Here is a 17,449-nt window from a genome sequence, read left to right on the forward strand (position 1 = left end):
TATTGTTTGTAGATTTTTTGGTGATGGCCATTCTGACCAGTGTGAGATGATATCTCATTGTAGTTTTGATTTGCATTTCTCTAATGATTAATGATGTTGAGCATTCTTTCATGTGTTTGTTGGCAATCTGTATATCTTCTTTGGAGAAATGTCTATTTAGGTCTTCTGTCCATTTTTGGATTGGGTTGTTTGTTTTTTTGATATTGAGCTGCATGAGCTGCTTGTAAATTTTGGAGATGAATCCTCTGTCAGTTGCTTCATTTGCAAATATTTTCTCCCATTCTGAGGGTTGTCTTCTCATCTTGTTTATGTAGCTTTGGTTTTTTATTATGTATTGATCTCAGTTTTGAGTAATAATTGGGAAGTTAGCAAAACAATGAAAGGCATAGGGTATTCCAGGAAAGGAAAAGCATGTGAGCCATCATAATAGCTCAAAACAACATGTCACTTTCAAGGAATTACAAATAATTCAAGGTGAAGGGGAAATATGATTAAATATGGCCATGATAGTATTTATTCATTCAATCAACAAATATTTACTGAGTGCCTACAAAAAGTGTCAAGCGCTATGCTAGGTGCTAATAATCATAAACAAAATAGATACGGTTTTACAGTACTTATAATATCACAGAAGATGGCAGGCTAATAAATATTATAAATGTGAAGTTAGAAGGTGTTATTTGAATACTTAACAAGGGGACCTAACCTCATCTCAAAGATCAGGAAGGCCTTACTTAAGGAAGAAACATTTTTAGAAGAGATCTGAAAGTCTACAAATTGGAGTTAGTAAAGTAAGAAGATGATGGATGGTGGGAAAAATTCCAAGCTATAGAAAGTAGATAAATCCCTCCCAGGCAAGGGACAGCATGTCTGTCATCATAAAAAGTGAAATAAATCTACCCTAGGTAGAATGAAAAGAGCAAAGAAGAGTAACAAGAAATAAAGGAAAAGAAATGAGTCAAGTCTCGAAGAGCCTTTTAACCCTGATATAGATTTTGCCTTTATCTTAAGGATAATGGGAATCCACTAAAGAGTTTTTAACTTAGTGAAGTAGTGATTGGATGGTAAAGGGAGATGATTTCTGAATAATTTCAAGATTTGTTTTAAGTTATATGATATTTGGAAGCACAATTTACCAAGAGGGAATAATTAATGAGGAGCTAATTTAAGAGGTAAAAATGATAGATTTCATTTTGGAAGCATTACATTTGAGCTCTCTAGGAGATCATTTTAAAAAGAGAAAAGATGTCTTGTAGGCAGTTATAAATAGAACTCTGATTCAGGATAATGTTGTAAGCTGGAGATATGGTTTAAAGCTTAATTAAATTGCTCCAATTTACCCAGCTAGTCATAGGTTGAGCCTGGCTTATTATTAATACACAGTCCACAATATTAACATACAAGAGGAGCAAGCAATCTCTGAAGAAGCAGGGTAAGGTTTCCAAAAATACACTATGCTACTGCTTAACATTCCCTCCACTTCCTGTTGGAGCTTCTTATTGATCTAAGTCTCTCTCAAAGTTAAGCATTTCTTCCATGATCAGGTTAACATCCTTAATCTTTGTTTCAACTTTGAGCCTTAAATAGGTGTGGTTGGATGGTTCATAACAGAGATTAACAACTACTAAGCAAGCATGTTATTGCTTCCATTATTCTCTGAAGGTGGATGCAGAAAACCACTCAAGTCATACAGGCATCCTAATGGGCAGTAGATAACTACACGCCTGAGTTGTCAAGAGACAGGACACCGGTGTCCATTAATGTTAACTCTTCACATCTGACTCTGGGGAAAAAGGTTGTTTCACAGGAAACCACCTAATGTTGTACTGTATTGTTATATTTTCAAAACTAAAAGGAGAGAGACACTAGTTGTAAGAAAACAATGGGCATCGTAAATAGTTTGTGCCCCTCAAATCAAATTTGTATGTGTGTGTTCCTCTATTTCTGATCATTTCAAAAATCTTAACTTTTCTATAGGCTTCACTATTCCTATTACTGGTTTCTCTATTTGACACAATATATTTATGTAAACTCTAGATAAGCTCTGTCAACTGTCACACTGCTTCTTACACCCTTCAGGAGGCATTAGATGAGTATTTGCATCTATGAATTAATTATATGAAGTGTGCATTGTTATGAGAGGCACATTAATAAATAGCTAACAAAAGGCAGAGGTGAAAATGAGCAATTATTTAGATTTTAATAAAATCTGAATATATAAACCTCTTCCTCAAAATAATGCATATACTTATAAGGCTTGTTTGGTAACATTTATCAATATGCAACTAAATGAGTTTTTATTCAGTTTTGTCCACCTGGCAAAACCTTTGCTATTCTGAAGACAAATGTATTCTCCATTGAGTCTCATTATACCCCTGACAATGTCTTCAAGATCTTCATTCCATACTGTCCTTTGGATAGGAAACAAAATTTTTAAATATTTTAGAAAATTTTTTAAGTCTTCTTTAAAAATCTTTTAAAAAATAGTTTCTTTTAGAAAAAAGTAAACCGTTATGAGGCATGGAAATAAAAATAGATTTTTGACAACATTAAAAATTCTCTGTACCATCTGCAATCCCTTTAAAAGCCAGATGTGGATCTGGATTGACATGGTTTCCCCCCACTGAAAAAAAAGTGGATCCAGAAGGAGACTACTGCCACCCCTATATATTATATATTCTGGTTTTCAGCTCTGACAGGTCTAGAATGGCAGAGAGACAAGTACTAAGAAAAAAACACGGATCAAAAATAATTCCCGCAATACATTATATTAATAGATACTGTAAATTTCTCTTTTTAAATACCACCGCCACCCCGCCCCAACAGAATGAGGACTATTGAGAGAGACCTATGAATTACAGTAATGTATTTAAATCATATCTTTTAAGAACAAATATTTTTTAAGTGGTAGGATGAGTGAAGAGAAAGGAGAGGGTAAGACCTAGAGAGGCAGGTACGAGAGAGGCAGCTCTAAGCAGCTACCGAGGAGCGTGAGAGGACACCACAGACCAACTGCACCTATCTTTTGAAACCTGGCCATTTCTTGTAAGACACTGAACTTAAAGTACATCCCCACTCTCCCTTCCCCCTGCTCATCCTGAGGCTGCCATTGGCTGATCTGATGCTCTACATAGGCCACAAATAGAAGGCACGATACCACATAAATTGAGCTATCTGCCTCACTATATAATGTGTGTATACATGAATCTATGCAATATGACTGGATCAATACTTCTCTTTGATGTTAAGAATGCTTTAACGGGCTATGACACTAGGATAACTATCAACTCAACCTTCAAATACCTCCAAGAAGGAACAGCAAATTAAGAATTCACTGTGCATGTTCTACCCCTCCAGCCCCCATTTCCACCCCTACCCTCCAACCCTGCAATTTTTTAACGTTAGGAGCAAAATATTTCAAATGACAGACTACACTTCAAGATTTTATAACATTTCTAAACATTCCTAAACATCTCCTCAGAAACACAGATCTAAACACAGATCAGCAAGCACATGTTAAATTATTAACAAATACTATTTATTATGTAATAGTACTAAAAGATGGAAGAGTATTAGAGTCACAGCCCTAAATTGCTTTTAAATGCTTGAGCTATTTGTTCCACAATATCTTATATTTTTTCAAGTGATGAGCACTTGATAATGAATTTTTGGTAGTCAGGACTTATAAGGCTACTTGTCTTCCAGATGCTAATAGGACTGTACTGAAGCAGTCTTGTAGTTCTTCATATTTAGTGCCCTAAAATTGAAAAATAAATGCACATTTAATTTTATAGGTGCAGGTAATACATCTGTTTATTCTTGTAAAAACATTTTGCAATAAAAATTACCAATCCAAACCCAAATTTTCTCACCAAATAAAAAGCTTCACTTTATATGTCAGATATACTTTTAAAATGTAATTTAAGAGGGAATAACTGGTTTATGATACCAATTTTAAATGCTATTGCCCAAAGGTTTATTAGTTTTTAAATTAGGATAAAAGAAGCTAAAACTTGATTTAGGATAATATTTGTGATCATGTAAAAAAAAGAGGGATTGAATAAACTCAAAATTACTCAACAAAAGATAAACTGCTGATTTTCCAAAAGAACAATCAGCGACTTTTTTCTTTACTCTGCTCTAAACATATATGCTAGGGCATCATAGAGCTTTCTTGGATCTGTCCTCTGGATAGCCAGAAAACCTGAAACCACCCTGCACCAAAAAAATTCCATCTATTTGAGGGTCAGTGTTGTGAGGAAAATTCCAATCTTACTGTCAGTTCTATTGTATAACTAAAGTTGGCCAGAGTACTGATAGGTAACTTGCCAAAGGATAAAGGTCCAAACACATGGAAAAAAGGCTTCATACCTTTGTTTCCCAGACCGACTGTCTACCAACTAGCCTGCAAAGAATATTATTCCTACAGACAACAGTCAAATTACATAAATAATGAAGGGCAGGTCTTTTGTGATATAATAATCATGTTGGTATTACAATCACTGTCCGCAAGTGATCAAGATGTACTACTGTTTTTACAAAAGGAAAGAATGTGAATTTGATGTCCTTTACCTAATCCATTGTATGATTACACTGAAGTTAGAAATATGTAAGTTAGTTAAATTGGCATTAAAAGTTTTCCAATGAATAGGTGGAAAGGTAATCAAATGAATTCTTCAGTTATTTATGATCTTGCACACACACCAAAAGAATGATGGATTGTTCCATTCTAAATTACACTCTGAACTTGTAAGAACTTCTTTTCAGTTTTGAGAGTGCTCAAAATCTAGGTAAAATTGAAGTTCCATGATACATTAATAATATATATATACTTTTCCTCGAAGCATTTTTAATTAATCGGAATATTTCCTGCTTTCATAGGCTATTTGAAAGTTAAGAACAGAATAAGTGTCATTAGGATTCTACACAATTACTGAGAGCCTGGGGCCCACAGAGAGATAATAATTTAACAAGGGTCAAAAGACTGAGAAACAGACAATGTTAACATGTACTGCTAACTGAACTCTATATATCTAAAGTCTCAAATGACTCGAAATAAGGTGCTATATAGATTTGCTTTAAAAGTTATGAACAGAGTAGTTTGGTACAGATAAATTAAGCTTTTTGAATTGGGAATTTCAGAAGATGGGAAAGAACTTCTACGGGGGAGGGCAGGTATAAGAAAGAAGCTGAGATTTCTAAAGTCACCCAAATTTGTCATTTTTTAAAGTATGTATAAATAAAAGATATTATTTTGAAGAAATCTAAAAGCTGAAAATAATTTGTCTGGTTTATGGGCTAAATGTAACATTACTACCTTTTGACATTCAAAGTCATTATACTTTCAGTTGGTCTGCTTTTTGGTCCACCTGGTGGATGGAAAACCTTAGCACCTTTGCTGGAAATATGGCTTGTCAATTTAACCCCGTAAGGGTCAGCAGAATGTGAAGGGTAAGAATCAAATGTTCCTGCCTTCATTCCACCAGCCTACAAATAAAAATGAGACAATTTAATGTGGTTTTGTAAAAATGCTTCTAACAAAATTAGATTTGAAGAAGTTCATACATATTTGTGTACTGTACATGGAGTTTGGTTTTACATTTAAAGAAAATTGTCTATACTGTTTAATTCAAATATCACCAAAGCGTCTCCCTACCACCAATTCTATGGGGTTAAGACACTGTAATTCCAAAAGTTCTCTATTAAAATGCAAATATTTATAAGAAGGTAATATTCTAAACTGTTGCCAACAGTTAATATTTTAGTGAGAATTTATCAGATCAGGCTATCATCTACATAGGAGGTGAGCCCATTACTGAGGGAATGAGACCTAGGTCACATGTATTCTGATAGAGAAAGGAGTTAGGCCTCAGAACCAGAAGAGGCCAAGGGTAAGGTTTGTCCAACAGGGAGCCTGGCACGACATGAGTTCACTAAATGTCAGTAAATGATGGGGAAGATACTAGAAATAAAAACTTTTTTTGATAAAAATAAAGGAAGAGCACATAGAAAAAGAGAGAGGAAAATGTAATCCACAGTCAGTCCTCCGTATCCACAAGTTCTGCATCCTCAGATTCAACCAACCTCAGATCGAAAATATTTAAAGAAAAAGAACTCCAGAAAGTTCCAAAGAGAAAAACTTGAACTTGACATGTGCTTTACATAACATTTACATTGTATTAGATATTATAAGTGATCTAAAGATGATTTAAAATATACAGGAGGATGTACAAAGGTTACATGCAAATACTATGCCATTTTATATAAGGGACCTGAGCATCCTCAAATTTTGGTATCCTGAGAGTGGCGGGGGGAGTCCTGAAACCAATTCCCCATGGATACTGTACCATATACTGTACTTTTCTTGTAATCTATTAAGAGAAGTCAATCAAAATATTTTTTGAGCTATACACAAAACAAACAAACATTTGCTTTGACCTTTTAAACTGACTGACTAACAGGATTTTTATCATTATATTATATATGGTCACCAAGAAAACTCTATACAATCACAATAACCCATTTAATTAGGCATCCTTTCTCTTACAGTGTCTAAGTCAGATATACATGAAAACTTGATTCGTTTGAAATATATGGTTGTAATTTTTCAAGTTTTCCAGATAGAGACACATGGATTATTTTTAAGAGCAACAAATAATAAGGAATCTTAAGAAAATAAAATTAATTAATTAATTAATGTAAAAGCAAAACAGATGAATTGAAAATGTAAAAATATATATGGTAAATAAACCAACCCACTAGATGATACTTAAAAAATAAATAGGTAAGTCTATATTATAATTAAGATTGAGAAATGGGTGGAAGAAACCTGTACATATATGGAATATCAAAAACTGTAAGATAGTATTTTTCTACACCTCTATGTTAATAAATTTGAAAATCTGAATGAAATGAATGATTTTCAAAGAAAATATTGTCAAAAGTGACTCAAAAAGAGAGAGACCACCTATGGAAAACAGATGGGCATCATGCAAGAAATTAAGCCCAGAACATTTCCTATGAGAATTCTTTCAAGCTTTCAAGGAACAGATATTTCTGGTGCTATTAAACTCTCACAGAACATAGAAAAAGAAGGAAATCTCCCGATTGTTTTAAGATGCTAGCATCTACTTATACCAAAATAGAACAAGGCATATAAAAATAAAAGTACAGACAGTCACAACCCTTAAAATTTTTGATGTGAAAATACTTAATATTAACAAAATAAAACACAGTGTTACACTTAAAGATTAATACAACACAGTCAAGTGGGCATCATTCCAAGAAATCTATTACTGTTACTCATAACAAGTCAATGGAGAAAAAAAAGATGGTCTAAACAGATTACACCAAAACATTCAGTATAATTCTACATACATTCTTGATTTATTCTTATTTTTGGCATCTATAAAAATGAACACTGGAGGAATTCCCACGATCTCCATTACATATCCAAATATTGGAATGAGCATGACATAAGAGATATAAATATTAGAAACGAAGGACCAAAATTATTTGCAGATATATAATCATATATCTAAAGATCCAAAGAGAATCAACAGAATACCCATTAGAACATAAGAAACTTTAATTAAGTGGCCAGTTATTTTAAAAAATCAGATGTTTTAATAAGAACAAATAATATAAGAGGATTGATGGGAGAAAAAAGCATTGACCAGGACCTTAAAATAAGTAGGAATAAATATAAGATAGATAAATCTACGTGAAGTAAAATATTAAAACCTACAAGACAAAGGTTTTTGTAAGTATCTTAATTCTAGATCAGAAGATTCAAAATATAAATATGCTAATACAAGCAAAAATCTAAAGATTTAATTTTAGAGCAAAATACCAAAGGTCTTTTTTTCCACAGCACTTTACAAAATAATTCCAAAGTTCTAAATAATAAATATTGGAAAACAGCCATACAACTTTTTTAAAGAGTAAGAAGAGACTAGACCCACCCAATATTAAAATGCAAAAATAATTAAAAGTAGTTTGGTACTGGTAGAAATAAACATCAATCAAATTACATGAAAATTCAGAAAAAAAATACCTAAAAACTGGGAATTTTGATTTGATAAGGGTGGCATTTCAAAGCAGGGGTGCTAATTATCCTATCGGTGAGATCAGGAACAACTGAATTTTTTCAAAATCAGTTTTACATAAATCTAATTTAAGTATAATAAACTGCACCCATTTTAAGTTTACAATTCTATGAGCTTTGACAGATGTATACACGCTTGAAACCACAACAACAGTCAAGGCACAGAACGTGTCCTCCCCACAAAGCTTCCTTCTGCCCTTAAAACTGAATTTTGAAAAAGGTAAAAGCTGGATCATTACCTTGCTCTTTACATCAAAATACATTTCAGTAAAAGAAATCAGGAATGCATATTTTTCTAATACTGCTGGGAAGGAAAGTCATTCTGAGAATGACATAAACTCAGCACAAAGGACTGATAAATTTGACTACATCAAATTATTAAATTTCTGAATAGCACAAAATAATATAACCAAAGTCAAAGATTCACCAGACTAGAAAAATTATTTTCAACACAAATGATAAAACAATATCCTTAATATATGAAAAGATCTTACAAATCAGTATCAAAACGACAAATGTCCTAATAGAACATTCGCAAGGAAAATTAACAAGCAATTCACAGAAGGTAAACAAAAGCATAAACTAAGGTTTACTGTTAGAAGCATTTTCATTTCTATTCACACTTGTTGTAAACCTCAGCAGAAGGGAGACAGTTCATTTTAATCACCACTTCAAAAACTAAAGATGATCTGACTTTTTATGCTTTTGAGAAAAACTATGCCTAAATCTAGAGAGGCACTTAGAAAATTCATTGTAAAGTAAAATACTTTTGAAATGGTTAATAATTATTTCATTATAAGAGCTTCATTATTTCCTATGCTACGGAGCACAGGCGCTGGACACACAGGCTCAGCGGCCATGGCTCACGGACCCAGCCGCTCTGCGGCATGTGGGATCCTCCCGGACCGGGGCACGAACCCGTGTCCCCTGCGTCAGCAGGTGGACTCTCAACCACTGCGCCACCCGGGAAGCCCTATGCTATCCAGTTTTATGACTTTTCATAATTTCATAAAAACGAGTTTCATGATTCATGGCATGATTATAAACAAGTTTATTATTTACATGGGTAATAAAATGACAGCAAGAGGCAACGTTTCTTTATAATGCTTAATATTTTTTCATTCTAAAATTTTTAACTTACCTTTTTACCAGGAGAAGAGGGCTTAAAAGGGTGTGCAAGTGCTTCTTTCTTCTCTGCTTTTTTAATTGGTGGTAAAGGTTTCTCAAACAAATAAGGATTGGTATCAAAATATTCCCTTGGGTAAAGATTTAATTTGAAAGGTGTCCCTTTAAGTAAACGATGGTGTTCTTCATTCTCTTTCTGTAAATTAAAGAATTTGAAATTATATAGCAAAAATTACTCAAACTGGAAGTAATGTAGAGTTAATATACCTTTAAATTTTAATATAAATATGTAGATTTTTTAATATATACCGCTGGGTTCACTTTTTTGAAACATTCCTTTGTTATGTTCTATTTTTATGATACAAAAGACATGCTTACTTGTGAACAAGCACAGCTATGATTGTTCATTTTGGATATAAATTTATTTGATGTATAGAGATTTATTTATCACTTGAACAAATCTATATCAACCATCTGGGTGATATAAGGCAGTAAAAAAAAGTCAGTCTCTAGTTCAAACCCTAACTCCTTCCTGCTTTTTAGCATTTCTCAGGGACACTGGGAAAATTACTTTTTTAGTGTCACATTTTCTTTAAGTGTAAATAATGATGATACTATTCCCCCCACCCTTAATGCTCTTCTAAAGATTAAATGAGATTATGGGTTCAAAGTACCTGGCATATGATAGGTCTTCAAAAGAATGTCAGCTTTTACTTCTAAAAATAAGGAATACTTACTTTCTACATTACAACATTTTTATATTACAATATTATTTTAGGAAATCCAGGGACATAAAATTTCTGACTTATAAATAATAAGTTCTAAAAGTAAAAACTCTAAAGAGAGAAAAGTATCCACAAATGTGAATATGCTTCACTGTAAGTCAAATATTGTAGAAAGTGAGTGTAAGAGGCTTATGCCAGTACATCTCAGTTTTTATTTCTGCCATGTAATAAAGTGAGTCGTTTTCTCCCGTCCTTTCACTTTCTCTTCTGTAGGTTTTCATTCTCTACTCTCCACTTCCTCCCTTCTCCCCATCACTCCTCCATCCCATTCATTCACCATAATGGCCTGATCAGCCCAAAAGTACTACCACTACTTTTTTTTTTTAATAATATCTCCATTGTAAGGATATTTTTTTTAATTAATTAATTTATTTTTTGGCTGTGCTGGGTCTTCGTTTCTGTGCGAGGGCTTTCTCTAGTTGTGGCAAGCGGGGGCCACTCTTCAACGCAGTGCGCAGGCCTCTCACCGTCGCGGCCTCTCTTGTTGCGGAGCACAGGCTCCAGACGCGCAGGCTCAGTAGTTGTCGCTCACAGGCCTAGTTGCTCCGCGGCATGTGGGATCCTCCCAGACCAGGGCTCGAACCCATGTCCCCTGCATTAGCAGGCAGATTCTCAACCACTGCGCCACCAGGGAAGCCCACTACCACTACTTTTTTAGGCACAATATATTAGGGTGTGGTGGGAACACGGCTAAGGACCAGGATACTTTTAGGACTCTTCTAACCAAAATAGAGCATAGTTGATCAGGCCAACTTAACAGAAGTCTCACAGCTGGTTTGGAGAGATACAGGATAGACGTGGTAAACTATAGCAGGGGTTAAAGCTCATTCTGGGAATCTAATATCAGAAAGGTAAAATTATCACAATTCATAAACATCAATCTGCCATTGCCCAAGTAATACAAATAGATAAAATGAAACAAACCCTAATTAGATCACAAGTGAATTCTCTAAGTCAACTAAATAAGAGAAAGGTTGGAAAAAGTTAAAATAGATTCTTTTACCTTGTCATTTAGTTTTGCTGCATCATAGAAATCAGCAGAGTGGGAAAACTGTTTACCTATGGTAACATTTGCATAGCTAAAGAAGGAAAACAATAATGATGATGACTTCAGGGTTCAGAAATTAAATTCTTTTTAATTCAAAACAAATGATGCAAAAGTATTAAAAAAATCTTACCCATATCCAGTTCCTTTCTTTCCTGGGTTTGTGTACAAATTCTTTCCAGGTGGCTCATATTTTTCTTTGGGTTTTGATTGTGCACTGAAAAATGGGACTGGTCTACCTATTGTTCCATAGTAACTTCCTAATCCACATCTTAAATACAGTTTAACCACAAGAACAAAAAGGAGCAAGTTAAAATAGCAAATTTTGTGTTATACATATTTTACCATAATTTATAAAATATTATTAAAAGGGGAGCAAAATATATGCAGTGGAACTGACTTGCCTAACTTTGGTAAGAAAAAAATTTTTTTTCTTATTTTGTAATCTAATTTGCCCTATTTTTCAAAGTCACAGATTTTGAGATAATATTTTTAATTTTTATGCCTATTTTAAATGCTCTACATAAACAAAACTTGATAATCTCTAGGAAGTTAGAAGTAGAAGAGTTTACATTAATTCAGTTAACTATAACAACAAACAGAATCTTTGTTTTTTTTAAATTATTTATTTTTTATTTAAGTATAGTTGATTTACAATATTATATAAGTTCCAGAGGGTGGGAGAGGCTAAAAAATACAAAACAGTTATTTAAAGGATAAAATACATATATTACATGAAAAAGAAGTGAAGTAGTGACCCAAAAAATGCACATCTGAATTTATATCTAAGAAGAAAACAAAGAAACCCAAGAAAAAGTAGTAATAATAAAAATAAATAGGGGCTTCCCTCCTGGCGCAGTGGTTAAGAATCCTCCTGCCAATGCAGGGGACACAGGTTCAAGCCCTGGTCCGGAAAGATCCCACATGACACAGAGCAACTAAGCCTGTGCACCACAGCTACTGAGCCTGCGCTCTAGAGCCCGCGAGCCACAACTACTGAAGCCCACGTGCCACAACTACTGAAGCTCACATGCCACAACTACTGAGCCCACGTGCCACAACTACTGAAGCCCACACGCCTAGAGCACGCGCTCCACAATGAGAAGCCACCGCAATGAGAAGCCCGCGCACCGCAGTGAAGACTAGCCCCCTCTCACCACAACTAGAGAAAGCCTGTGCGCAGCAACAAAGACCTAACACAGCCAAAAATAAATAAATAAAGTAAGTTTAAAAATAAATAATTCAAACCTCTCAAAAGTGTGAAAAGGTGGAAAAAGATAAACTATAATAACAGAAGACATTCTCCACTCTTAACAAAAACGTAATAATTTAACTTTGAAGACCGCAGCTTTACTAATCTCAAAACCATAAATAAGCCCCAAATTATTTTTCAACCAATCCTCGTCTGTCATAAACTCTAGATTGAGAGTCAACGTTATTGAGTGTGAATTAACATCATATTATAAAGCTCAGCTATATTATATGATATCACATAGACTACATGATCTTAAGTATTTAAAGGTTAAAGAAAAAAAGAATCTCACGTTGACAATTTTCACAACTTAAATATTGTTAAACCCCATACATGTATTTTCATGCATGATTTTTAAATAACGTATCTTTGATAAATTATCCTCTTTATCCAAAAAAGATTTCTCCTAATTTCACATTTTGTATTTACACTTTTCTTAAAGTTTTAAAAAGCAGATAAAATAGTCAAGGGCACAGACATGATGACCCAAGGCAATTTTCTTCCTAATCTGACTATTGCAAGGTTTTCAACTAAACTTATTTTCATTATTTAGTTGACTTCATTAGTATAAACTGATAGAGAATAGTGACAGAGATAACCAAAAATTTAATGTGATAATGAGAATCTACTTAATCAAAATTACCTGTCAACCTAAATCATCCAATATAATTGTCTTCATCTAAGACAAACTTAACCTAAGAATCATATTTTAAAAAATGAATCATACATAAGTAAGTCCTACGGAAAAACCAAAACTTAATTTAGGATGGAGGAGAGAGAGATATGCAGGAGATATATCAATATTTAAGACTTTTCCCCAAATACTTACGGCTTCTTATCTCCATCACTAGGAAGGAACGCTTTGCCTAGATTTTTTTTGGCTTCTTCCATCATATGCCGTCTCCTCACTTGATTCAGGTTTACGTAGCCTTCACCTTCAAAAATCCTTACAAAATGGGGATCAAAATAACCTGCCTGGAGATTTGACATCTCTTTGGATCCTCCAGGTAGCATCTGTCTATTTTTGCTTGCAGCTTCATTAAACGGTCCTTTAAAAATAAATTAGGAATATCACAATTTTGAGCTCACTAGTAATTAAAGGACATGAAAAATGACTGAAAAGTTTCAAAATGTGATTTGGACCAGTGAGTTTTGAGCTCTTAAACACTATTTCAAAACATTTACTGAAAGGTCTGTGTCAAAGGCTATACTGACAATAAGAACTAAGAGGCTTCCATTAAAACATTTTAATAATTAGATTGAGGTCCTGTTAAACTCTGAATCTGAGAGCTGGAAGACACCTTAGGTCACTGAATCCAATGCTTCCCCATCTATACACTACGGAACACTGTGTAAGAATATGCTAGGAAACTATTTGTGTCAGATGTCAATAAGCGTGTGTGTGTGTGTGTGTGTGTGTGTGTGTGTGTGTGTCAGTGTGTATTTTTAGGTTGGAGGGAAAGGGTATTTCATACTCAAACTGAAACAATTCCCCTCCTGGGTATATACTCTAGACACATGAGTGCCTATATCCACTAAAAGATGTAAACAAGAATGTTCACAGCAGCTTTATTCATAACAATCAAAAACCACAAACAGGGCTTCCTTGGTGGCGCAGTGGTTGAGTCTGCCTGCCGATGCAGGGGATGCGGGTTCGTGCCCCAGCCCGGGAGGATCCCACATGCCGCGGAGCGGCTGGGCCCGTGAGCCATGACCACTGGGCCTGCGCGTCCGGAGCCTGTGCTCCGCAACGGGAGAGGCCACAACAGTGAGAGGCCTGCGTACCGCAAAAAAAACAAAAAAAACCACAAACAACTCAAATGTCCATCAACAGGGGAACAGATAAATAAATTGTGGTATACAGTGAAGTACTAGTAGCCCAATAATTTTTAAAAGGCTGGTTTTATGAATATTTAAAACTTCTTTTGTAATTTGCATCTAGGAGAACTCAACTTGTAAAGTCCTTCCATAATGTGAAAGAATTTTTTGAAGTGCAAATAACCATTAATTCAATTGGTTATCTAAATGTGAATTTGTATCACTGATTTTTCTTTAACTTAGGTTTTTGAAATGATAATATATTCACATGGTTCCAAATTCAATAGTATAAATATTTTTACAATAAATTTTCCTTCCACATTCCGTCACCCAGTTCCTTTCCCACAGGCACCCATGATAGTAATTTTGTTTTCCAGAGAATGTTTAGGCATGTTCCAGTAAATATTTTCATATTTATCCTTTTCCATTTTCAATGTTTAGCATACCACATACATTATTAAATAAAAAGGCAAGGTACAGAATAGTGTATCTTGGAGATGTTTCATATCAGTGTATTCTTTCTTATTGTTTTATTTATGACTCTTCTAAAAATCCCTCAGCTATTCATTTAGCATTTCATTTTTCAAGAAAGTGATCATGGATGGCCTTTTCAGATGCAAATGTTAATGCTGTCTACATAGCAGAGTGTCCCATCTAAGGGAACAAAAAAAGCTAAAAACAAAATATTCTGGGAGAAAACTGCCATGCACCTTGGAAAGAAATAAAATTACCTATGAGGAGAATATATGAAGGTAGCGTAGCCCAATAAAATGAGCTTCCTGCTCTTATAAAATTAAGACCATAAAATATAGACCATTAAAAAATATCATTTAACAAACGTTAAAGCCAAAATTTTATACAGAAAACATCACTCTTAGGCTGTAAAGGAAACCAAATATACTTACGATTAAATTGTGGCACATATTTATCACCAACAGTAACATATCCCATCTCACTGAAGAGCCCAATCCTCTCCATATCTGTTTTCCCTCCTTCCACAGGCATGGCTGCTTCTTGTGGTGGTGTGCTCTATATAGGTAACTTCAATGGGTCGCTGAGGGCTACTTCTTCTATAGCAAAATCCTACTCTACACTGAAAAATACAGGGGAAAAGTTTAGGGAAAAGGTGATTACTAAATTTCAGTCCAAGTTACTTGCAGTCTGAGAGTTAACATGCATATCGTTACATCATAAAACAACAGTCTCAAACCATGTGGGGAAAGAATCTACTTTGTGGGGCTGAGGGGGAATAATGGGGATTCAAAATTATCACCACAAACCCTCCCCTTGACTGTCCAGGTGAAGTATCCACAAATTACAAAGAAATGTGTATCTGTTGCACTGCCATTCATCTGTCGTAGATAATAAAATTATTACTGTACAGTGTGGTATAAATACTGTGTAAACAACATCCTTCTTTTGAGAAGTTCAAAGATCTTAATTACGTAAGGCAGTCATTTTCAGTTTAAATCATTTTATGTAAACATATTGCATTGTCCCTTGTATTAAAAATTATAACTTACTTTTTCAGAATGCACCACACACATAGGTATTACCCTATAGTTCTTGAATTCTTTCAAGTTTAACTGTATATAAGAAATGTGCCACCTGGTGAAATTAGTTCACAAAGGGGTTGGGAAGAGAGGACAACTGTCTAGGCAAGATAAAAACAAAGAACAGCAAAACAAAAATCCACAATGAATTCAGATACTACAACTATGAGTTTTCTTTTGAAATATCACTCTAAATATGCAACTACTTATTTGGATTTTTTTTTAATTAGACATATTCTAAAAAGTAAGACCAAAGAGCTAAGAATACTGGCTTCCATTTCACTGTAATATTTTTGAAGCACCAACTAGATCTAGGCACTGGACATACATTAGTGAACAAAACAAACATTGGCTTATGCTTCCCAGCTTTTAATCCAAGGTAAGAAACTTTTGCCTTGAATTTAGAGCAAGCTGTTTCAGCGACACTAAACAGGATTGCCTATTTGAAACTGTGGCTCATCCTTCCCTCCCCCACATCCCACCTCTTCCTCTGATCAGGTATGCTTTAAAACTAAAAGTCAGTTAGCTGGAGTGTGCTGATTCGATTTGTTTCATATTTCAAAGCTCCATCTTCACTGCCCAACCTCAAAGGCTTCTTGTGCTGCTACAGGGGGCTCAAATCCTTTAAATGGCTCACAAGGCCACTATCACCCTCATTTGTCACCAGTGGAAGGCCCCCTCCCTGGCACCCGAGCTCTAATTGTCTTCTTTCAGTTCTCAAGTCCAGCTCTCTCCAACCACAGGACCCTAACACATGCTGTTTCACTTTAGGCAGGTATTTCACTGCCCTGACCCCTTTTGTTGCCCAATTAATACCGATCCTTCTGACTGTTTAGCTCATTCCTCACTTCTAACATAGCGCCATGCATTTCTCTTTCCAAGCCCTCATCATGGTTATCTAGTGGGCTATTTTACATTCACCGTGTAGGGATCCTTTAATTAACAGCTGTTTTCCCCCACTAAACTGGGGACTCCGGGAAGGCAGGAACCGTGGTGTTAGTCTGGTACTTCCTTACCAGTGTTTGGCACACGACAAAGTGATCCACAGAGGGAAGAAAGGAAAGGGAACGAAAAGGAGGGGGAGATAAGAAGAGGGGGAGACCAGGAAAGGAGTTATTGCCTTGAATTTTTCCACTACTTAACTCTTCTTGAGCAGCATTTACAGAACCACTCATTCATTTATTTAACGTTTTGCAAACCCCTCCTCTGAGTAGGGTTCGCTGGTAGAAGTTAGGAAAACTGAGATTTTAAAAGGCATAGGTCCTGCCCGTAGGGAGCTTACACTCTAGTAAACAAGACATAATTAAATATAACACAGTGGAACAGTGCAAGTTCCCTTCGAAAGGTAGGGATAAAGAGCCGGGGGTGGGGGTGGGGGTGGGGGTGGGGGGGTGGGGAGGAGGATGGGGTGTGAAGGAGGGGCAGAAAACTGGCTGAGGTGATGAGGAAAATGATGTCCCATTAGGGAAACGGAGGTTCAGAGTATGTAGGTATCTAAAGGACAACACCTGACGTCTGCGAGGACCAAGTCACCTCTGAGAAGGTCAGGAGCCAGCCCCGCAAGAGCGCTTCCCGCCCTGGACGTCGCTACGAGGCTGCTCCGCACGCTCCGCTCGCCTCAGGGTTTATTGTGGCGCGTTACCCCAGCTACGGAAGAGTCCATTCCAAGAACTAACCCTACGGAAGGATACGTGGAGGGTTCGAATCCGCACCAAGAAAGACGTTAAGAGTGTCTGCGGGAAACGAATGACGCAGTCAACAGAA

At 35.4% G+C, this 17,449-nt stretch overlaps 1 protein-coding gene across 9 annotated transcripts in view; it reads right to left on the reverse strand.

Annotated features, from left to right (window-relative positions):
- The window catches only part of CFAP96 (cilia and flagella associated protein 96), a 155,847-nt gene that overhangs the window by 138,318 nt on the left and 80 nt on the right, over window positions 1-17,449 (reverse strand). For 4 of the 9 annotated variants that reach the window (XR_013825499.1, XR_013825500.1, XM_079909178.1 and 1 more), the window contains exons 2-6: window positions 15,038-15,225; window positions 13,144-13,363; window positions 11,196-11,333; window positions 11,021-11,096; window positions 9,249-9,428 (exon numbers count right to left, since the gene is read on the reverse strand). Coding sequence is in view for 7 of the 9 variants with exons in the window: in XM_079909178.1 (XP_079765304.1) it covers window positions 9,249-9,428; window positions 11,021-11,096; window positions 11,196-11,333; window positions 13,144-13,363; window positions 15,038-15,137 (714 nt within the window). In the remaining 2 variants the exon portion in view is untranslated. Of the gene's footprint in view, window positions 1-2,948; window positions 3,758-5,317; window positions 5,488-9,248; window positions 9,429-11,020; window positions 11,097-11,195; window positions 11,334-13,143; window positions 13,364-15,037; window positions 15,226-17,193; window positions 17,442-17,449 lie in introns of those variants that run through there. The other 5 variants (XM_079909174.1, XM_079909173.1, XM_079909175.1 and 2 more) reach the window with 5 other exon arrangements.

The sequence above is a fragment of the Stenella coeruleoalba genome, assembly GCF_951394435.1.
Source record: "Stenella coeruleoalba genome assembly, chromosome: 21".
Classification (NCBI taxonomy): domain Eukaryota; kingdom Metazoa; phylum Chordata; class Mammalia; order Artiodactyla; family Delphinidae; genus Stenella; species Stenella coeruleoalba.